At 48.9% G+C, this 24,093-nt stretch overlaps 1 protein-coding gene across 14 annotated transcripts in view; it reads right to left on the bottom strand.

The window, feature by feature from the left end:
- The window catches only part of KIF1B (kinesin family member 1B), a 1,289,105-nt gene that overhangs the window by 130,722 nt on the left and 1,134,290 nt on the right, over positions 1-24,093 (bottom strand). For all 14 annotated transcript variants that reach the window (XM_069241187.1, XM_069241189.1, XM_069241193.1 and 11 more), the window contains one exon: positions 6,973-7,044. In XM_069241187.1, coding sequence (XP_069097288.1) covers positions 6,973-7,044 — 72 coding nt within the window. The remainder of the gene's footprint in view (positions 1-6,972; positions 7,045-24,093) is intronic.

The following is a 24,093-nucleotide window of genomic DNA, read 5'->3' as shown; positions in this document are numbered from 1 at the left end:
ACCCACTTCCCTTTTTTCGCACCCACATATCCAACGAAGAGTTGACCGTCCACCCGAAAATCTTTAGTACGATTGAGGTAGAACACCAACGCTCTTTTTGGGTCCAGATGGTGGAGTCTCTCCTCCACATGGGATGGATGTGGGAGTGCGCAGAAAGTAGGCAGAGTGATGGACTGGCCTACATGAAAAGGTGTAACCACCTTAGAAAGGACGGAAGCCCTAGTGCGCAACACTACTTTGTCAGGGTGCACAGATAAGTATGGAGGTTTTGAGGAAAGGGCTTGAAGCTCACTCACTCTGCGAGCAGAGGTGATAGCGACCAGAAAGACAGTTTTGAAGGTGAGGAGCCGCAAGGGACAATTATACATTGGTTCAAAGGAGGTACACATCAAATAAGTGCAAGATTAAGGTCCCACTGAGGCATGATAAATGGAGTGGGAGGAAATAAATGGGTGAGCCCTTTTAGGAAATCTACACACAATAGGGGATTTAAAGAGTGAGGGCTGATCAGGTAGCCTAAGAAAGGCCGAAATGGCAGATAAATAACTTTTAAGAGTGCCTAAAGCAGAGCCCTGCTGGGTCAAAGAAAGAATGAACAGAAGAACCTCGGATAGAGGGGCGGAAAGGGGATCAACAGATTTGTTGGTACACCATGCCACAAATTTATCCCAACGACAGGGGTATACAGTCTTGGTTGATGGACGCCTGGCTGCCAAGATAACATTGCAGACTTCAGGTGGAAGGGCAAAAGCCGTCAAATGGCACAGCTCAATCTCCATGCATGAAGGCGGAGGTTGGACAGGTTCAGGTGAAGAACCGTCCCTTGTTGCTGCAACAAAAGATCCGCCCAAAGAGGCAGTCTGAGTGGAGCATCGATGGACATGCTCAATAGCTCTGGATACCATACTCTCTGTGCCCAGTCCAGGCCACCGAGATGACCTGGGCCCGGTCGTTCCTGATTTTCTTGAGAACTCTGGGCAGAAGAGGTATAGGTGAAAAGGCCTAAAGGAGGCCAGAGTTCCACTCAAGACGAAAAGAGCCTCTGAGCGACTGCCGCCTTGGACACTCCAACACGCGAAACAGCTGACATTGCGCGTTCTCTGCGGAGGGGAACAGATCTAACCAAGGCTCTCCCCACTGCTGAAAGAGACCTTGCGCCACCTCTGGATGGAGATGCCCATCGTCATCGGCTGTGCATCGACGGCTGAGTTCATCCGCTCTGGTGTTGAGGGAGCCCGCCAGATGTTGAACCATCAGGGTAATGCCCTGATGTTCCAGCCATGTCCAGAGGCGTAGTGCCTTCTGACAAAGGGTCCAGGACCCTACTCTGCCCTGTTTGTTGGAGTACCACATGGCGGTAGTATCGTCTGTAAACACCTGCACCACTTTCCCTTTGAGAGAGGGAAGGAATGCTTTCAACGCAAGCCTGATTGCCTGGAGCTCCAGCAGATTGATATGGAGCGCAGACTCCGCTGGAGATTAGAGTCCTCTGATCTCCACCTCTCCCATGTGGCCTCCCCAACCCAGAAGTGACGCATCTGTCACTATAGATGGATCTGGTTAGGGAAGGGAGAGGGATCTGCTGTGGACCCAATGCAGATTCGAATGCCACCACTGCAGGTCTTTCGCAGTCTCCTCTGAGATCTTGACCAGGTCGGAGAGATTCCCAGGATGCTGCGCCCACTGGAACTTCAAGACCCACTTCAGAGCTCACATATGTCATCTGGCATGTGTCACTAGCAGGATGCAGGAGGCCATGAGGCCCAGCAGCCTCAGAGTCAGTCTGACCGAAACCCAAGACCGAGGCCGAAAGATCGGAATCATAGCCTGATTGTCTTGGACTCGCCTTTTGGGAGGATAAGCCCGTAACTGCACTGTGTCCAGAACCGCTTCGATGAACGGGAGCAACTGAGAGGGAGTCAGGTGTGATACGTTTATAGTGAACCCCAGCGTGCGCAGGAGGTTCGCTGTAGTCTGAAGGTGGGAGACGACTTTCTGTGGAGAGTCTGCCTTCAACAGCCAGTTGTCGACGTAGGGGAAGACTGAGACCCCTAACCTGTGTGGATGAGCTGCAACAACTGGCATCACTTTCGTGAACACCCAAGGGGCGCTGGTAAGGCCGAAGGGGAGCACGGTAAACTGAAACTGCTTGTTACCTACCCCAAATCGTAGGCAATGTCTGTGGGCAGGCAGGATGGGGATGTGGAAATAAGCATCCTGCAAGTCCAACACTACCATCTAGTCTCCTGGGTCCAAGGCAGACAGAAAATGACCAGGGTGAGCATTTTGAATTTCTCCTTCTTGAGGAAGTAGTTTAGGTCCTGAAGGTCTAGGATAGGACGTAAGCCCTTGTCCTTTTTTGGTATCAGAAAGTAGCGGGAATAACAACCACGACCTACTTCTGGCACAGGGACCTTTTCTTTAGCTCCCTTGGCCATGAGAGCTGCGACTTCCTGACGGAGAAGCGCCAAATGATCCTCTGGAAGGTGATTCAAGGATGGTGGCATGGGTGGTAGAGCAGATTCGAAAGGGGGGGGAGTAGCCCTTTTGAACGATCTGCAAAACCCACGTGTCCGTGGTGATGTTTTCCCAGTGGGCTGGTGATGGCGAATCCTGCCACCAACTGGATGGGAGTGTGGGGACGGACTAAGAGGGTCTGGAGGCTGCAGCGGGGGCAGAGGTGGACTGGTCAGAACTCTGGTTCCCTATCCCACGGCCACATGGGATTCCGTGTCCCCGGCCACGTAGAGGCTGAACAGCGTGCGCGGTACGGTGGCTGGGTGGAGGGCGCAACAGGGAGCCCCTTCCGTGGCCACGAAAGGGGCGAAAAGCGTACTGTGGTGGGCGAGGGGCAGAGGAAAGACCAAGGGACCGAGCTGTAGCCGGGGAATCCTTGAATCTCTCCAAGGCCGAGGCCGCTTTGTCTTTGAAGAGAGGGGAGCCATCAAAGGGCATGTCCATCAGTGGCTGATGGACATCCCCAGAAAAACCAGAAGTACGTAACCAGACGTGACGTCGTAAAGCCACAGTCGTAGCAACCGATATGCCCAGACAGTCGGTCGTGTCCAGCCAACGGATTGTGAACTTTTCTGCATCTCTCCCATCGTTCACAGCTTGGGAGACGATAGCACGGGCCTCCTCCGGCATCTGCAGCAGGACTTGCGCAACCATATCCCACAAAGAGTGGGTATAGCGGCCCAAAAGGCACACAGTGTTCACAGACCGCAGTGCAAGACTGGAGAAGAAAACAACTTCTTGCCAAACTGTTCCAGTATTTTGGAATCCCTATCCGGGGGTGCGGAAGGTAATGCTCCTGAAGAAGAGGAAGCCTTTATAACAGGACTCCCAGGCGTGGGGTGTTGGGACAGGGATTTAGGGTCATTCGGAGCGGGCCGATGGCGGAGTGCGATAGTCCCATTCACAGGAGCCCCTGTGTTGGGTTTGGACCATGTTCCAAAAAGGACACTGGTGCGGGCTTCATTAAACAGCAAAAGGGGTTCTGAAGTAGAAGCCCCAGACTGAAGCACCTCCGTCAGGAGATTTGACCTGACCTAAACAGTGGGAAGCTCGAGACCAAGGACCTCAGCTGCCCTACTGACCACCATACCATAAGTTGCTCCCTCCGCCGTAGCCACGGTAGGAAGAGAAAGCATGCCAGCGTCAGGAGAAGTAATAAGACCACTGGCTTCGCCCAATTCCTGAGCCCAGTCCATAGAAGGATCATCCTGGTATTCATAAGGGTCCAGGGACCCCTCCAATCTCTCCCCATAATAAAAAGGGTCCGAATTTGACCTGGGGCGAAAAGGCCCCTTCGAAGTCGAAGGCGGCCGACGCCGCTCCAACTCGTCAGGGATAAGAATTGGGTCGACGTCGATAGTGGGCACTACCGACATCAGGAACGTCGATGATCGACCCGCGCTGGGGAAGGTCTCAAGGGTGCGACCGGCGCCGGTGAGGATCCGCGCACGGATCCAGAGGTGACCTCGTGGCCGGAGCCGAAGCCGCCGGTGTGGAACCCGAAGGCCCCTCAGCCAAACCCCTTGGCCCTAAGGCACCGTTTTGGGGTCGGACCGCCCAAATATGAGGCGCATGGCCTCATAAGACACTTTAAGTTGGGTGGGGGTTGCTCTGGCTATGGGAAACTCAGGGAAGCGCGGAGCCGACCCAGACGCAGGCTCAGAGGACGGAGGCTTTGTGTGTGGACGCTCTTCCCGCATCGCGTTGGCCGAGCGACAGGGCGAAGTTGGAGGCGATGGGACTTCTTTGACTTCTTCTTCTTCTTTTTACCTTGACCCCAGGATTTGGAAGAAGACGAGTGGTGATGAATCTGCGACCGAACTCAAGACCTTCCTCTCGAGCTAGATTAAGACCTATGAGTAGTTGAGTGCCGGGCCGCCATAAGCTTTAGGGACTGCTCCCTCAAAGCCTTCGGGTGCATGGCTTGGCACTCGGAGCACGACTTCGGGTCGTGCTCGAGGCACCACAGACAAACCCGATGAGGATCCGTCATCGACATCGTACAATGACAGTCCTCACATAGCTTGAACCAGGTCTTCAGGGACATCCTCGACGCACCAAAGTACCACAGACAAACTCGACAAAACGGTTGAATTTGGCCAAAAAATAGCCAGGGCAGCTCTTCTCCAGATCAGCGCATGGCGCGGAAAGAAAAGAACTGACTACACTGCGCGAGGGGGCGGCGTCTATATACTACTCCCGACGTCATCACGGCGACCACGACTCCAACAGAGTCGACCAATGCCACCTGCCAACACGCAAGGGTATTGCTGAAAGAAAAATCTCCAGATCCAGTCTGACGCCTGTGGGAAATTCTAAGGTAAGGAATCTGCAACTAGAAGTCTCTATCAGATCTGCATGTATTGCTGATGGGCCGGCAGGACAGGAAAACGGCAAGAGCCGTTCTGCAGACCCTACCTTGCTATCCAGTCTCCAAGGTTGAGGGCAGACAAGACTTGGGCCAGGGTGAGCATTCTGAATTTCTCCTTCCGAAGGAAGGTGTTTAGAGGGTGGAGATCTAGAATGGGCTAAAGATCTCCGTCCTTGGGCACTAGAAATTAGCAGGAATAACAACCTTGCCCTATATCTGACACCGGCACCCTCTTGACAGCCCCTGTGGTAAAAGAGGTTCAACCTCCTGCCACAAGATGGAGAAATGGTCCTCAGTCAGTAGCTGGCGGAACGGTGGAAGTGCGGTGGAGAAGAGAGAGAGGGCAAGACCGACCCCTTGCAAACAATGTGTAGGACCTACCTATCTGTCGTGAATGGCTGTTAGCCCGGTAAAAATAGGTAGATTCTCTTTCCCAACATGTGGCTATGTCCGTGCAAAAGAAAACTAAAGTGGTTTGGCAAGTGGGGCTGTGGGGTGAGGGAGAGTGAGGGGGGTGTATGGATGGGGGATCCTTGGGGTTTAGTGGGCTGGGTGGCACACAGACCTTGGCTGCAGGAGCAGATGACATCATAGTCTCTATTGTGAAATAACTGGGTTCCCTGTGGGAGCTGGATTGGTTAGTGGTAAAGGACTCCTCTGCCAAAGCAAAAGCACCAATGGAACTACTGTGGTTGGTGAGGCTGGGTGGAAAGACTCAAACAGCAAGTGGTAGCCCTGCTCTCCTTAAAGTGTTTGAGGCATGTCTATTAAGGTGGACTGACATCGCCAAAGATTCCAGTCGATCTCAGCAGACGCCTGCCGGCAAAAGGCAACACAAATGCGTATGGCCCGCCCCATGGAGTCGGTGGCTTACAAGCCACAACGAATTGTGAAGTTGGCAGCATCACAATCATCTTGAATTGCCTGAGAAAGTACAGGGCGTAGGTCTTCGGGCACACCAGAAAGGACTTGTGCCACCAAATCCCAAAGAGCTTGACAGTACTGTCCCAGCAACCGGCAGGTGTTTACTCAGAGGGCCAAGCTGGAATAAGAAAAGGCACTTTGCTGAACGTTTCTAATCGCTCAGATTCCTCTTCAGGGAGAGTGGTAGGAAATGTGTTAAGATTAGAGAGGATAGTGCAAGCCTGCACTACTAGGCTTACCGACAAGGGCTACTTTGAAAGTAAAGCTGGGTCACCTAGAGCATGGCGACTGCACCTGGCAATTTGCTACTGAGTGGCACGGCCCGAGTGAGGTTTGATCCATGCACCCAATAAGGGATCTGTCACTGCCTCATTAAAGAGAAGGGGGATTGCGTTAGACATTTGTCTTGGTAGACATTTGTTTTAACCACCAACATGGGAAAGCTGGAGGTCAAGTACTTTGGCTGCCAGCTGTGTCATCATAGCGTAGGAGTAGACTCCTCTTTAGCCAGTCCAGGAGGAGAAAACATAACTGTCTCAGGGGGGTATTGAGGTTCTCATAATAACAGTCATCTTGGTAGAGCTTATCCATACTTGTCACCAGAGTCATAATGATCATCAGAGTCAGTCCCAAAAGGGGACTGGAGACATTGTTGTCTAGGCGGCTGCAAGTCAAGGGGCGCCTTGGGCTGATTCAGGCAGGTCATCCTCGGAGCTCAGACTGGCATTGGAGAGGACAATCAAGGCCGCTCTTCGACACAGTTGTGAAAAGGTTTGAGATCAATGCTAAGCTCTATGTGGTGCCACAAATCTAAGACTAAGTACAACAAATGACTACCAGTGCCCAAAATTACCCCTGCCTATACTGATGGTCACCATTTCCAACCAACCAAACTGCTGCCAATACAGTCCCCTGCAGCATGTTTGACAAAAGTCAGCTACAGTTATCACAACAATCTCATATCAACTCTTCATACACCTCTTCAACTTTCTCATTTGTTCACTTCCACATGAAGATTGCTCTCAGTAACCACAAAGGCACAGCCTCCAATCTCTGATGCAACGAGTCAATTTTTCCAGGTGCAACCTATCCATTTTCATCGGAACCCTGTCTTCCCCATGCAACCCACATGTCGTCATTCCACCACAGAGTACACGTACCTTACAGTCACTGATACTGTTGTACACCTGGTTAAGCTCACGATTGAACGTATGCAGCAGGAGTTGCAGGCACTGCAGAAAGAACAGGTCATATTTGGTTAATGTTTACTTTACAACAATTTCATTCTAAGTTACAAGCCTCGAAGAAGGGAAAGTTACTTTTTGAAAATCCTAGTTCTTCACCATGTAGCTTGCTTTAATTGAGTTATATAATAAAATATCTCTGTTTGGGATCCAGGAAATGTTCTGCCAAAAAAATATCTTTCTAGAAAGACATTTTCAAACTGATGTCTACCTAAAGACAACACATTCTGGGGGTCATTCTAACTCTGGCGGGCGGCGGAGGCCGCCCGCCAGAGTTCCCTCCTCCAGAATACCGCACCGCGGTCAGTAGACCGCTGCGGTTATTCTGTGTTTCCCGCTGGGCTGGCAGGCGACCGCCAGAAGGCCGCCCGCCAGCCCAGCGGGAAACCCCCTTCCCACGAGGAAGCCGGCTCCGAATGGAGCCGGCGGAGTGGGAAGGTGCGACGGGTGCAGTTGCACCCGTCGCGAATTTCAGTGTCTGCTAAGCAGACACTGAAATTCTTTGTGGGGCCCCCAGGGGCCCCACGACACCCCATACCGCCATCCTGTTCCTGGCGGGCGAACCGCCAGGATGGCGGTATGGGGTGTCTGAATCCCCAGCAGGGCAGCGGAAAACCGGCGGGAGACCGCCGGTTTTCCTCTTCTGACCGCGGCCAAACCGCCGCGGTCAGAATGCCCTGCGGGGCACCGCCAGCCTGTTGGCGGTGCTCCCGCCGACCCTGGCCCCGGCGGTCAAGGACCGCCGGGGTCAGAATCACCCCCTCTGTCTTTTATTGTAAAAGATGAAGGATCTGATTTAGAGTTTGGCAGACGGGTACTCCGTCACAAACATGACGGATATCCCATCCGCTGTATTACGATCTTGATAGGCTATTATGGGATCATAAAATGGCGGACAGGATATCAGTCACGTTTGTGACGGAGTAACTCCCTCTGCCTAACTCTAAATCAGGCCCTCAGTCACCATAGGCTCTTACACATTTTCAACCTTGTAACATGCCACCTAGTGGTGAAACAAGAAAGTCCTTCTGTTACTGTTAAATCGAGCTTTGCAACATGTATTAAACAAGCCACATACCTTTGGTAACGCCCTTTCTGGTAGAGTCTCTATTTAACTGCAGATTTCTCACCTTGTGAATTTCCTCAGGGCACCAGATTGGATCCAGAAACTTCAATAGCAATTCCATTGTACGTTAACAGGAGGAGTTTTGTGGCTTCGCATTGGGTCAGTTGGTTCCGGATGTGATGGCGCTGCCACCTCTATGCACTGATGTTTGTTTCTTTTTCATCTCCATCCAGCCTGTCAGTCACGGGCCCATTGAAATCAGAAGTGCAGTGTGCAGATGTTTCATATGTGAGATCTTAATAATGAATCATATAAGACCATTCCACAGGACAGGGATGAGGATGGGTCGGTGAGGAATCTGCAGTTAGAGTCTCTACCAGAAAAAGCATTACCAATAGGAATAGCTTTTCTGTTTGAAAGAGAATTCTGACTGCAGATTCTTAACCTCGTGAATAGATCTGTGAATGGTTTAGACCAGTAAATCCTGCAGGACAGATGTGGTGAAATGCACGTCCAGTAAGACCTGGTTATCTAGGCAGTAATGATTCATGAACAAATGGAGTGCCAGCGCAGTGGTGGCAGCCTGCACTCTGGTGGAATTAGCATGAAAACCTTCTGGGTGTTGTTTCTTACTAGCCTACACCAGATCTATTCTTAGAACGATGCATCCTAAAAAGTTCTCTTCTGCACAGCTGTTTCCTTTTTTTATTCCAGAGGAGCAAACAAAAATTCTAGGTTCAAGTCAGTGAAACCATTCCTACACCTTAGAGGGGAGAGATGGAGCATAGAAAGCCAGCAAAGTAATGGACTGCCTTGTATGGAAGAGTGCAACCACCATCAGCAGGAAAGCTGCTTCTGTACAAAGGACCACTTTGATCAGAAATAAAGTATATAACTGCTGGACGCATAAGGCCTTGAGTTTACTCACTCATATAGCAGATGATGAACACTGTTGATAGTAAACAGGCGTACGGGACCTACTATGAATAGTTTCTAACTGAGTGCATGTTACATAAATGAGAAGCAAATATAGGTCCAACTGTGGCATCTCAAAAGGGTAGGCGGAAACATGAATCAGTCCTTTCAAAAACGCATCACAACAGGCAACTTAATAAGGGACAGCTGATCTAGTAAGCAGAAATAGGCCGAAAGGGCTGACAAACAACCTTTAAATGTAGCCACAGCAAGGCCTTACTGGACCAATGAAAGACAAAACAGAAGGATATCTGACAAACCTGCTTTGGGAGGGAGGGGGGGGGGTTTAAACATGATGGAGGGAACACCAGGCAACAGACTGATCCAAGAGCCCCGAATAAACATACTAAATGAAAGGGCGCCTGGCTGCCAGAATGACACCAACCACTGGCAAAAGCCATCAACTGTCATCAAAAGCCATCAACCGTCATCACTCAATTTCAAGGCATGGAGGTGAAGATTGGGCACAGTACAGAGCTGTGCCACTGCGACAGAAGTGTCTTCTGAAGGGGAAGCCTATTTGGCTGCTCATGCTTATAGCAACAAGTTACAGGTACCACACTTTCCTTACCCAGTCTAAAGCCACTAGAATAACATGGGCCAGTCTTTCCTGATATTTTTCAGCACTCTGGGTAGAAGACAGGGAGGCATAAAAGCACACAAGTGTCTCAGTCACAAATGCAGACAGAAGGCGTCTCCTAAGGAGGACTGTCTTGGGAACTCTAATGAGAAAAAAGGTTGGACACTGTGCATTCTCTGCGGTGACGAGTAGATCGAGTCAGGGTTGTCTCCATTGCTGGAAGATGCCCTATGCCACCTCCAAGTGTACATGCCATTCATGATTCGCTAGGCACTGGCAACTGAGTTTATCCTCCCAGGTGTTTAAAGATTCTGCCATGTGTAGGGTGATCAGGGAGATACACTGAGCGTTCAGCCACGTCCAGATGTGTACAGCCTCTTGGCACAAGCCCAACAACCTCACTTCCCTCAGTTTATTTCAGTACCACATGCTGGTCATGTTGTAAGTGAGATCCTGTACCTGTTCCCCTTTGATGGTTGGGAGAAACACCTTCAGTGCCAAGCCAATTGCTTACAACTCCAGCAGGGTGATGGAAAGTTGAGCTCCAGTCAGGGAACAGCGTCCTCTGATCTTCACCTCTCCCAGATGTCCACCTAAGCCCAGCAACAATGCATCTATCATGACCTGGGGGTAGGGAGAGGATCTGCCACTAGTCCTGGTCCAATCGTGGTTGAGCAGCTACCACTGCAGATCATTTGCAGTCTCCTTTGACATCTGGATGAAGTCTGACAGGCTGCCTTGGTGCTGAGCCCATTGATAATTCAGAATGCCCTGCAGAGCCCGTATGTACCACCTGGCGTGGTCACAGACAGGATACAGGAAGCCAAGAGGCCCGGAAACCTCAGAGCCGCTGTCACTGAGACCCAGGTCAAGGGTTTAAACATCAGGATCATAGCCTCAACATCCTGGATTCGTTACAGCAGAGGAATGGCTCAAAAAAGCACTGTATCCAGGATGCCACTGATAAAGGGGAGCATCAGAGGAGTCAGGTGTGAATTCCGCACACTGATAGTGAAAGCCCAAAAAGATAGGAGGCTGGTCGTAGTCTAGAGATGGTTACGACTGTCTGGGGTGAGTCTGAAATCAACAGCCATTCATCGAGGTAGTGGAACTGGTACCACTGACCTCCAAAGGTGTGCTGCCACCCCGACCATCACTTTTGTGAACACCAGAGGGACACTGGTGAGACCAAAGGGAAGCACAGCAAACTGAAAATGCACCTGTACCACCATGAACCGCAGGTAGTGTTAACTGGCCTACAGGATGGGTATTTGGAAATGGGTGACCTGTTGGCCCAATGCCATCATCCAGTCTAAAGGGTGGAGGTCAGGCAAGACCTGGGCCAGTGTGAGCATTTTGAATTTCTCCTTCCAGATTAAGAAGGGGCGCAAATCCAAAATAGGACGAAGGCCTCTGTTTTTCTTGGGCACCAGAAAGTAGCAGGAATAACAACCACACCCTACTTCTGGTGCGGGAACTCTCCTAATAGCCCATTTGGTGAAAAAGGCTTGCACTTCCTGCTGCAAAATGGAGAGATGGTTCTTTGTCGGTCACTGGAAGGACGGTGGAAGGTGGGGTGACGAGAGAATGAATGGTAGGGCATATCCATGCAGAACAAACTGCAGGACCCACCTATCTGATGTTATGGCCTGCCAAACAGGAGAAAAAAAAATCAGATCCTGTCCCCCCCCACTGGGTGGCTTTGCACTGCTAAAGGACCTCTTAAGCAGGGTGGGCAGCACAATCTCCAATGTGAAACTGCTGGGTTGCTTGAACTGGTTGACTATATGGGACACCTCAGCCAAAGCATCGGAAAGGAAAATTAGGACTGATGCAGCTGGTGAGATGAGTCTGTGGGAGGCTGTTGTGGCCTTGCTCTTCTTGAATCGCTCAAGAGTGGAATCTGCCTTGCCCACAAACAGGTGAGTCTTGTCAAAAAGCGTGTCCATGAGGGACAACTGGACATCGCCTGAAAAAATGGCTGACTGCAGGTAAGAGTGGTGGTCCAAACGTCTCCACCTGTTTTGAATCTCTATAGAGAATAGTACCTGGGAATGTGCTAGGATTGTAGACAGCTGCACCCCCAAGCTGTCAGGGGAGAGTTGCTGAGATTAAAAAAAAAATGCAGGGTCACCCAGGGTAGAGCAGGCGTTGTGCAAGAGCATGGTTTGGTCAATACCCATAACAAGGTATCTGTAAATACCTCATTAGAATTCAAGAGAGGCTCAGTGGATACTTTCCCCAGCTGGGGGACTTCTGTCAGGACATTGGTCTTGACCTCCAAGGTGAGAAGCTGGAGGTTAAGGACTTCGGCCGCCCTACGCATTACTATGGTGTAAGAAGCACTATGCTCAATGGCAGAAGAAAGGTTAGAGAGGAGTCTCGACTCAGGGGAGGTATCAAGGTCAGTAGCATTCTGCAGGTCACCATATTATATCATAATCACTGCCCCAATTGTGGCAAATGGCAAATGCAGGGTGTGCATTCTTCTTTGCAGAGGCAGCACATCCAGTGAAGGGAATGGGGAAACTAGAGCAGCCAGTGCGGCTTAAGTCAAGGTTGATCTTGTGCGGACTCAGCCTCAGAGAGGAGAATTGGGAGTTTGCCATCTGGCGTCAATGGAGTCCACATCAGAACGAAACTACTGGGAATTGCCATGGAGCATGGTGCCGGAGGAAGAGCTACTGCAGACCTCTGATGGTCCTGGGGGGTCCAACTGGTACTGAGGCTGAGCCCGACAGTGGTAATCCAGATGGAGAACCTCTCTGCTCCTTGGGAACCACAGGCAAACCGCAGGGAGTCCGCAAGGATTCAAAGAGTCACAGAATGGCCATGAGGAACTCTTCTCTCTGTTTGGAGTGGCGGACGGCCCCTGAAACGCGGGAAATGCTGGAACAAGTTGTGACGTAGGCTCCAAAGTTGGATTCATTGTGCCACCCTTGTGCCTTCTCAGGAGAGTGAGTGTGGTGGGAAGGAGCGGAGTCCTGTTTAGATTTATGGAACTTTTTCCTGGACCTACCCAATGACACTGATCGAGACGAAGACTGGCATATGGAACAATTTCTGTTACTTCTGGATCTTGCATGGTATCAGGAGCAAACCCTTGATATGGACCGTTCTCGGCACGGAGTATTCTGGCGCTTGGCAACAGAGTTTCACCTTGCAGTCTTGAATGGCTAGGCCGTCCTGTTTTCGGTGTTCATATTCTGTGGGTTTCAGTTGAGTTTTTTCAGTGTTTCACAAACCTTGTCAAATCAATGCTTGAAAGTGTTTGTTCAGCTGCCTAATCACCAAAACTGACATCAAGAGTCCATAGAGTGTAGTTCTGCAGATTCAAATGCTATACTATAAACGCTGCTGCTATCTAGTGTTGGGCCCAGACTTTCCAACTTGTTTGTCTTGAAGAATTATTTGTTGCAGATGTGACATCAAGACTCCTCCTCTTTGAGTGAATGCGCATTCTCAACAGCTCCACTGTTAGATTGTTTATTTTTTCCCGTCTTTATGGCAAGTAAGAATAGAGCCAGTGAAGATAGAAGTTCAAGATTTATATGTGGAGGCTAAAAATGTATGTACATATTTGGTTATAGCATATTTATATATGATATCGGACAGGAAAGAATACCTGCTGGCGAGGCGGAAGAATGTATGGGAATCTGCAGCACTACAGTCTACGAATAGATGCTTACAAGGTAAGTAACATACTCCATTTGTAGCATGATTTGGCTGCAGATACATATACTATGGATAGACTGTAAAGCAGTTTTCTTCCAGTGGTAGCTTCAGGCATCAGTTGGTGCAGATGTCTGGAATAAAGTTTTTAATCCTAACCAACTAGAGCTTCTGTCGTGCTTGGACATCCACATAGTAGTATTTGGTAAATGTAGGTGGATTAGTCCAAGTAGCTGCCTTACAAATGTCAACTAAAGGAATGTTCACTAGATATGCTAAAGAAGCACCTTTCTTTCTAATAGAATGCGCTTGTGGAACCGATTGTAATGTATGCTCTGCTTTAATGTAACATATCTGTATGCATGTTACTATCCATTGTGCGATTCCAGCTTTTGAAATTGTGTTTCCTTTTCTAGGGTTGGAGAAAAGGCAACAAAATAACTGCTGTCTTTTCTTAAAGGGTTTAGTCTTATCAATATAATTCAGCTATGCTCTTTTAATATCAAGCATGGTTTCTGTTCTTTCTACAACTGTCTCAGGTTTAGGGAAGAACACAGGAAGGTTTATTATCTGATGTAAGTGAAAATCACATATGAATTTTGGAAGAAACATTAGGTTTGTCCGTAATCGCACTTGTCTTGGAAAACCTGAACGTATGGCTCTTCTATTGTGAGGGCATGTAATTCACTAAACCTTCTCAATGATGTGATACCTACCAAGAAAGCAACCTTCCATGACAGAAACTGCAGGGGGCCAGTATGCAACAGTTTGAAAGGTATGGACATAAGTCTTGTAAGTACCACATTTAAATTCCATGCTGTGACCTGAGGTGCTCGTGGAGGGATTATTTCTTTAACGTCTTCGATGAAAGCTTTAATGACCTGTACGTAAATAAAAAGAGACTTATACTTATGATTTTGCAGGGATGCTGCAAATGCAGCAAGGTGTGGTAGTATGAAGGTGTATGCTAGCCTTGGTCTTTGAAGGTGTAGTAAATAAAGTGCTATTTGTTGTACCGTGGGCACACAGAGGTCCTTGTGTTGGGCCATACAGTAATGGACACATCTTTTCCATTTAGCTGTATAGCATGCTCTGGTTGTTGCACACCATGATTCTTTAGGAATGTCCATACACTCTGGAGGCAGGTGCAAGTATCGAAATTCACTGACTTCAGGAGCCAAAGTGCGAGGTTCAGTTGTCTGGGATTGGGATACCTGACTGCTGCTGCTATGAACGAGATGGTCTATTGTGTTGGAATCTTCGCGTGAGGTACTAGGGCAGCTCCAGCAGTATCGTGTACCACGGTGGTCGCACTCAAGTGTGAGCTATTAAGATCATCTTGAGAGATGTCTGTCTGAGTTTCCTTAGAAGAAAAGTAAAGGGTGGGAGAGCCGGAAAACCACAGGGTAATATCTCTGACTAATTCATCCACAATGCACTGCCCTTTACTGTGGGTGGTAATGGCTGGAGGTGAAGCTTTGGCATTTTGAGTTTTCTGCTGCGACTTACAGGTCCAAGTCTGGTGCCCCTCAATGGTGGAAGTAACGTTGGAGGACTTAAAGGTGAAGTTCCCACTTGTGGACTTGTTGCTGTGTCATGCTGAGCAGGTCTGCTACCAAATTGTCCATTCCTGGGAGATATTCTGCGAGGCAGTGGATGTGATGGCGAATAGCCCAATGCCAAATCTCCTGCGCTAAGCTATATAAGTGTATTAAACTGGTGCCCCCTACTTTTGTATGTAGTACATTGCCCTCATGTCTGTTCGTTGAGAACAACTTTCTGAGTTAGGGATAACAAAGGCTTTTAATGCTAACTGGATCGCAATAAGTTCTAGTACATTGATGTGTAGAGTTTGTTGCTGATCGGTCCACATGCCTTGGGCCGTCATATCCTCCATATGTGCTTCCAATCCTAAAAGTGATGCATCTGTGGTAACTGTCACTTGCCGTATTGGGTCCAAAAAAGGTCTGCCCTTGAGAAGATAAGTTGTGCTCCACCACTGCAGTGACTGATTGTAGGAAGCTGGCTCTCTATAGAGTGCACTAAAATGAAGTACACTATGAAGATAGTCTAGTGGATCCCCAAAGGATTGCAGGGGCATGAATAAATAGGTGTAGTGTTCTTTTTATGGTAGTGTGGGTGGGCAGTTAGGCTTATCAAAGACTTGTGTTAAGCATTTGTTGTCCTCAGAGAGGCAATAAATGAGGCACAGACTCAAAGAATAAATCTGAGACCAATGTAGCAAAATAGCAGTTGCTTTTACATATGCGTTGAACCGAAGAACTTCATTATAAGGTAAGCAGTTTTTAAATTAAAAATACTTTTCAGTTTCAAAAATCCACACAGTGCAATTTTCACAGTCTTCAAAGTTATCCTATGGAAGGAAAACAAGTATGCAGTTGTGCAGGTAAGTGCGCAACTTATAAATCCAGTGTTCGGGGTTTTAGGTCAGCACCAGGCAAGGATCAAATCAGCACCGAGAGTGACCTCCCAGCAGCACAGGGGCGGTTGGAGGAAGAGGTTGAATTTGTAGTTTGGTGCCCAATGCTATCCACTGGAGGATGGGGGTGAATGAAGATGCGCTGCTCACAAGTAAGTAAAAACGGTGTCAGAGGACTCCTGGAGCTGAGGTAAGCAACGGGGTGGGCACAAGGAAGCACCAAACTTACAAACTCAGCAGCACAGAGGCGGTCAGGTGCAGAGTGCCAACACAGGGTTGGGCCCCCAATGTTAACCAATGGAGACAGGGAGTAACTGATGAAGTGCTGCTCACATGTGAGTAGAGCGGGGTCAGGGGTCAATTTCCTGGAGTTGAGGTAAGTACAAGGGGGACCACAAGGTAGCACCAAACTTACACTCTCAGCGACACAGATGTGGCAGGGTGCAGAGTGACAACAAAGCGTTGGGCTCCCAATGTTATCCAATAGGAGAGATCAGTTTCAGAAACAGGCTGCAGGCTCTGTCCAGGAGGCCAAGCAAGGACAACCCACAGCTGCCTGGGTAAGAAGAGATGCCAGGGGTCGTAGGGCCATCGATGGCCCAGCTCCCCAAGGCCAGGGGCTCCGGGTGCAGGGGTTTCTTTTGGAATTGGTAACAGCTTACTGGGCAGGTTGTCATCAGGGGAAATCCTTGGATTGGTGCTGCAGGCGTTGCTGTAGAGTCCGGAAGTGATCAGCCCACAGTAGACTTTAGTTCAGAAGCACTTTGACATTGGGTGTTAGGTGCAGAGGTAGATCCAGGAGGTTCCGCGGTTCCTCAGGCAGACTTTTTTGGAGTTGGTTTCTTTTGGACAGGACAGCTGTCCACAAGAGTTTTTGGCCTTTATCAAAGGCATGCAGTCCTCACAAAGCTTTGGAGGTCACTGGGCTGCAGGGCAAGTTGTCTTCTGGTGCAGATTCTTCGAGGACTGCAGGCAGGCCGGTAGGTCTGGGGCCAAGTCAGATGGTGTCTTAAGTCTTCTCTGGTGTCCGGCTCTTCTTAGATTGACAGGAATCTGAGTTCTAGGATTCAAGGGTGCCACCTGAATACTGAATTTAGGGGTGTTACAGGGAGTACCAGGTGGTAGCCAGTAGACTTCTCACCTTTAGGGTGACTACACCCCTCTTATGACCATTTCCTTTGGGAAGTGGGCATAGCCCTAACCCTATTGGCCTAATTCCTTCTACACAAGAGGGAGGAATTTGAAAGGCAGTGTTCACTTCATGCCAGTCTTACTCCTAGGGTAAACAAGCTGAAGTGGGCACACCTCCTAATCTGCCTCATTTTCCTTCCAGTCCTGCCACCAAAGGTGGGGTCAGAAATTGGGGTTCAGCCTCTTCCACCATTTGGAGAGGCCTGGGCCGCATCACAAAGGTGGCAAGGCCTTTGAAGCTCCCCTCCCTGGAATATCCATCCTGCCAGGGAGAGGAGATTACACCATTGCCCAGAGCAGGCCTTTATTCTGAGCCCGCAAGAGCATTGGCTCTCACCTCAGAGGGCCAGAACTCTGCCTCGGGTGACTGCACTGGTTTTGACCAGCCGGTGCCCACAACAGGAGTTAACAGGTTTTCAGGGGGCACTTCTAAGGTCATGCAGCAGAGGAACTTGTAATGATCAGTGTCCAGCACATGCATTTAAAATTGCTTCCTTGGACACTTACTATGTCTGAGAATCGACAAAGACATAGCAGGGGCATATCTGCTCATGCAGATCTGCCCGCACATATAATATAATGCGCCCTGCCTTAGGACTGTATTGCCTGCTAGAGGGGTGACTTACACATTTTGCAGGCAATGGTTAGGAGACAAGGCACACAGGCTCTGTGCCATGTCATGTTTTCATTTAAGTTCTGCATCAAGACACAGCCTGCAATGGCAGTGCAGTGTGCACTTGGTAACAGGGTCTCTGTGGATGGCACAATCTATACTGCAGCTCTCAGAGCTCCCCCTTTAGTACCCCATGCCCTAGGTACCATGGGTACCACTTACTATGGAGTTACAGTGGTAGTTAAAGGTGCTGCCAATTGTAAAAACAACTGTGCTCCTTTAGGGGAAAGAACAGTGGCACTGGCACTGGGGGACCTAGTTAGCAGGAACTCAGTACACTCCAGTCAAAGTTACATCCAAACACTAGGCAAAAAGTGGAGGGTAATACAACCAGAACCCAGCTCCCTACACTGATGGACTGTGGGCAGACTCAACACTATAGGAAATTGGCTCTGTATGTACTATTTCAAAGTAAGAAATAGCATGCACAGAGTCCAAGGGTTCCCCTTAGAGGTAAGATAGTGGCAAAAAGAGATAATTCCAATGCTCTATTTTGTGGTAGTGTGGTCGAGCAGTAGGCTTATCAGAGGGTAGTGTTAAGCATTTGTTGTACATACACACAGGCAATAAATGAGGAACACACACTCAAAGACAATTCCAGGCCAATAGGTTTTTGTATAGAAAAATATATTTTCTTAGTTTATTTTAAGAACCACAGGTTCAAGATTTACAATCAATACTTTAAATGAAAGGTACTTCACTAAGGCATCACAGGAACTTTGAATCAGCAAAATAGCATGTACAGTTTTGGCAAAAATGGCAATAAGCTATTTTAAAATTAGACAGTGCAAATTTCAACAGTTCCTGGGGAGGTAAGTATTTGTTAGCTTTGCAGGTAAGTAAACCAACCACCTACAGGGTTCAAAGTTGGGTCCAAGGTAGCCCACCGTTGGGGGTTCAGGGCAACCCCAAAGTGACCACACCAGGAGCTCCGGGCCGGTCAGGTGCAGAGGTCAAAGTGGTGCCCAAAACACAAAGGCTTCAATGGAGAAGGAGGTGACCCGGTTCCAGTATGCCAGCAGGTAAGTACCCGTGACTTTGGAGGGCAGACCAGGGGGGTTTTGTAGGGCACCAGGGGGGGGGGACACAAGTCAGCACAAAAAGTACACCCTCAGCGGCACAGGTGCAGAGTGCAAACAGGTGTCGGGTTTCCAATGGAGTTCAATGGAAGACCCAGGGGTTCTCTTCAACGAAACAGGCAGGCAAGGGGGGGTCTCCTCGTGGTAGCCACCACCTGGGCAAGGGAGAGGGCCACCTGGGTGTCGCTTCTGCACTGGAGGTCGGATCCTTCAGGTCCTGGGGGCTGCCGGTGCAGTGTCTTTACCAGGCGTCGGGTTCTTAGAAGCAGGCAGTCGTGGTCAGGGGGAGCCTCTGGATTCCCTCTGCAGGCGTCGCTGAGGGGGCTCAGGGGGGGTCAACTCTGGCTACTCACAGGGTCGCAGTTGCCAGGTAGTCCTCCCTGTAGTGTTGTTTCTCCACAGGTCGAGCCGGGGGCGTCGGGTGCAGAGTGGAAAGTCTCACGCTTCCGGCGGGAAGCGCGCAGTCCTTTAAAAGTTGTTTCTTTGTTGCAAAGTTGTTTCTTCTTTGGAGCATAGCCGCTGTCCTCTGGAGTTCTTGGTCCTTTTAGATGCAGGGTAGTCCTCTGAGGCTTCAGAGGTCTCTGGACCCTGGGGGCGCGTCGCTGTTGCAGTTTTTCTTGAAGTGGGGAGACAGGCCGGTAGGACTGGGTCCAAAGCAGTTAGTGTCTCGGTCTTCTCTGAGGAGTTTCAGGTCAGCAGTCCTTCTTCGTCTTCAGGTTGCAGGAATCTCTTTTGTTTGGTTCTGGGGACCCCTAAATACTCAATTTAGGGGTGTGTTTAGGTCTGGGGGGTTAGTAGCCAATGGCTACTAGTCCTGAGGGTGGCTACACCCTCTTTGTGCCTCCTCCCTGAGGGGAGGGGGGCACATCTCTAATCCTATTGGGGGAATCCTTCATCTGCAAGATGGAGGATTTCTAAAAGTCAGAGTCACCTCCGCTCAGGACACCTTAGGGGTTGCCCTGACTGGCCAGAGACTCCTCCTTATTTTTCTCATTATCTCCTCCGGCCTTGCCGCCAAAAGTGGGGCCGTGGCCGGAGGGGGCGGGCATCTCCACTAGCTGGAATGCCCTGGGGCACTGTAACAAAGGGGGTGAGCCTTTGACGCTCACCGCCAGGTGTTACAGTTCCTGCAGGGGGAGGTGAGGAGCACCTCCACCCAGAACAGGCTTTGTTACTAGCTACAGAGTGACAAAGGCACTCTCCCCATGTGGCCAGCAACATGTCTGGTGTGTGGCAGGCTGGAAAAACTAGTCAGCCCACACTGGAAGTCAGGTATGTTTTCCGGGGGCATCTCTAAGATGCCCTCTGGGGTGTATTTCACAATAAAATGTACACTGGCATCAGTGTGCATTTATTGTGCTGAGAAGTTAGATACCAAACTTCCCAGTTTTCAGTGTAGCCCTTATGGTGCTGTGGAGTTCGTGTTTGACAAACTCCTAGACCATATACTCTTATGGCTACCCTGCACTTACAATGTCTAAGGTTTTGCTTAGACACTGTATCGGCATAGTGCTCATGCACCTATGCCCTCACCTATGGTATAGTGCACCCTGCCTTAGGGCTTTAAGTCCTGCTAGAGGGGTGACTTATCTATGCCACAGGCAGTGTGAGGTTGGCATGGCACCCTGAGGGGAGTGCCATGTCGACTTAGTCATTTTCTCCCCACCAGCACACACAAGCTGGCAAGCAGTGTGTCGGTGCTGAGTGAGGAGTCCCCAGGGTGGCATAAGACATGCTGCAGCCCTTAGAGACCTTCCCTGGCATCAGGGCCCTTGGTACCAGGGGTACCAGTTACAAGGGACTTACCTGGATGCCAGGGTGTGCCAATTGTGGAAACAAAGGTACAGTTTTAGGGAAAGAACACTGGTGCTGGGGAAGGTTAGCAGGCCTCAGCACACTTTCAAGTCATAACTTGGCATCAGCAAAGGCAAAAAGTCAGGGGGTAACCATGCCAAGGAGGCATTTCCTTACAAACACTAAACCCTCTATATTGTCCTTTGCTTGTGACCACTGAGATGCTAGACACACTTGAAGGGGACACATGTGAAGCCTGGGGTGCATGACAATCACTGTACAGAATGCCATCACGCCGCAAGAGGCTCATCACTATTCTGAATTGCAGGAGACGATGTAGCTGAAAAAGAGCAAGTTGGTGCTCAAGACTGAGAATGTTCTGGTCTTTTGGATATGCTTTGGCTGTAATAGAGTTTAGGGTCGCTCCCTGATAGTTTTGTATCTGGACAGGGTGTACGTGGGATTTTGTTGCACTGATTGTGATACATAATTTGTGTAAAAAGTTAAAAGTAGTTTATGTATCTTGCAGGAGTTTCCTTCTGCTTGAACTCTTTATTAGCTAATTGTCCAGGCATGACAAGACATGAATGTTGTGTCCTCTCAAATGTGCTGCTATAACTGCCAGGCATTTTGTAAAGCGATTTGGTGGTCATCACCTAGAAAGGCAGCATCTTGAACTGGTAATGATGTCCACTTCCCATGAATATTAAGTATCAATTATATGCTGGATGAATGAGGATGTGAAAGTAAGTGTCCGTCAGGTCGAGTGCTGCCAAGATGTTGTCTTCCTGAAGCAAAGGGATGACATTCTGTAGCATTACCATATGGAAGTGTTCCAATAATATATAATGACTGAGAGGGAGCAGATCCAGTATTGATCTCAGTGTGCCGTCCTTCTTGGGTATCAAGAAGTATACGGAATGCACGCCTCTTCCAAGGTGTTCTTTTGAAAATAACTCTCTGACGTCTTTCAACAGAAGAGATTTCACCTCCTCTTTGAGAAGATGGAGGTGTTGAGGGCTGAGAGTGTCTGCGTGGTGCTATGTTTGGAGGTTGTTAAGTAAGTTCTACGTAGTATCCGTGAGGAACAACTGACAGCACCCACTAGACAGATGTTATTTCTGCACAGAGGTGATGAGACTGCTGTAGTCTTCCTACGACAGGTGTTGTGTAATTGGGAGGAGGTTGTGGTGAGACACTGTTTTGAGGTAGCGGCTCCCTTTCCAGGAGTACATTTACCTTTCGATCTTTGAATACCACCATTATATTCACCTCTAGAGTATTCCCTAGCAGTTTGCTGGTGATATGCCTGCTGTTGTTTCTGGTAGGTCTATGTGGCAGTGGTGATGTTTTTTGGCAACAATTAAACCTCTGAAAGGACTGCTGTCTAAGTCTTGTGGACCGTAGGCCCCCCATGAATTTCGTGGGTTCAGTGTCTTTTTTAGTTTTTTCTAATTGGGTATCCACCTCTTGGTTAAAGAGGTGCTCCCCATCAAAAGGGACATTTAAGAGGTACAGCTGAACCCTAGGGTTAAAGCCTGATATGGGTAGCCAAGCGTGCCTCGTAGAATGATTGAGAAGTTGATTCCTCGTGCAGCAATATCTGCACTGTCTAAGCTGCAGCAAATAGTTGCTTTGGAGAATTATTTGCCCTCCGACACTAATTACTCAGCACTTTGTTTGAACTAATCTTGGAGATGTTGTAACGGCTCCGCTACATCACCCCAGATTGCTCTGTTAAAATGCAAGAGTAGGCCGACTGAATTGGCTATGCACCAATGACTAGCTATCACTGCTTGTTTGCCTGCTTCTGTTCGGTTACTCTCCTAATCTGGGGGAGGTGCATCACCTGTATTTTGGGAAGCAGTCCTTTTCCTAGCTGTTATAACTACTGGGGAATCCGCCGTAGGGTGTCTCCTATTATAGAGAGAATCATTAAGGTTTGCATTTTCTCTCAATACGAGGTGTTAATACCCTTGTCATAACTGGGCCTTTATATATTTCTGTGGAGACTTTAAGCATTGACCATATCTCATTGGCAAATGATGCACTGAGAGCTCAGCCTTAGAGAATGTTTTGTCTAAAAAATCTCCTTACTCCTTCATGTTGAGCATCTGAACTTTGTGATACTCAGCTGCACGCTATGAAAAAAATGCAGTATCATTTGGTGGTGATGCCTTAGCTGGTGTCGTTATATCTATGTTTGGATCTGGTGAAATGACATCATAGGTGCCCCATGGATTTGGGGCACTCCCTGAAAGTCATTGTTCTAAGTGTACAGTGCAGGGCTGCCTGTATCTATGCTGCCTGGGTGCTTGGAAACTGGTTACATGTATTGTGGTGATGTGTCAAGTGGCATAGGGCTCGTTGCTTTGAGTTCCATAGTCTTTTTCTTTGGAGAGGGCTGGGTTTGAACAACGTTCTATCTCGTCCTTTTATGGCTTGCTTTTTGTGGTAAATGTTTAGCCTTGAAAAGTATTTTCCTGTTCATTAGACCTTGAAGATGCCTTCATCCTCGGGGTTGATTGTGACTTGAACCTTGTGAAGTGGCAAGCCCTTTTTTGTTTTGTGCTTCAGCAGAGCCAAAGCCATTGTCATTGATGGCTGTGATGCCGATCTCTTTTTAAGCATCAATGTTGATGATCTTGTGTATTTGACGTAGTATGTCTAGTCAACTTTGCTAGCACCGAAGAGATTAACGGCACCAATGGTCTGCTCGGCGTCAAAGGCTCTGCAGTTCTCAATGGCTTTGTTGGCACCAAATGCTGCTTTGTCATCAAGGGCTGAATGTCGGCACCAGTTTTGCTCTGTATGCCCTAAGCCCGACTGGGATCAACAACGTCTTCCGGTCTCGGCTCTATTGGGTGCTCTCGATGTTGACCAGAGCCGAAGGCTGTGGGGCACCAAACTGGTGTTGAATAGGCTTTGGAGGCAATTACAAGGTATATGGATGGGTCTGATGACTGAGTACTCAAAGCCCTTGGAGTGGTTTTCTTCTTGGGGCCTGATCTTGTACAGCCATGGGATCTTCATGGAGCTCTAGAGGTGGCGGTGAGGGTTCATCCTTTCTTTTTTCCTTGTGTTGTTTAGAGTCCTCAGGCATGACATAATGTGGACTACAGAGATGCTGCCGCCTTCGCCGCCATCTTCCCCTTCTTCAAACGCTTGTGTCAATGAGTTCTTTCACAGAGAATTCTACACCCACTGCCATGTCCATGTTGTGAGCTAGGCATCGATCACACAGAGAGCGAAGAGTTTTCTTGTTCTTGAAGGCTATATAAACTTGTTCATTATGCTGGGGCAACAAGCAAAGGTGGCAGAGTAGACATACTTTGCCCCACACAGAGTACACATACTTTCGAAAGAGTGTCTTTTTTTTTTTTTTACCTTCCATTACCCAGAGCAGAGCATTCTCGGTGGCAAGGAGAAAGAGGTATGATCAAAGCACCTGCCTCTGTGGAGGTTCCAAAGAAGATCAGCCTATACAATGTTGATGATCATTTCATGGTGTCGTCGGTCAATTCCGTTGTGTCCTGGGCAGTCGTAAGGATGCCGAAGTTGCACACA

Source organism: Pleurodeles waltl, chromosome 6 (assembly GCF_031143425.1).
Source record: "Pleurodeles waltl isolate 20211129_DDA chromosome 6, aPleWal1.hap1.20221129, whole genome shotgun sequence".
Taxonomy (NCBI): domain Eukaryota; kingdom Metazoa; phylum Chordata; class Amphibia; order Caudata; family Salamandridae; genus Pleurodeles; species Pleurodeles waltl.
Note: the sequence above shows the minus strand (reverse complement) of the source record. Positions and strands in the feature narration are given on the sequence as shown.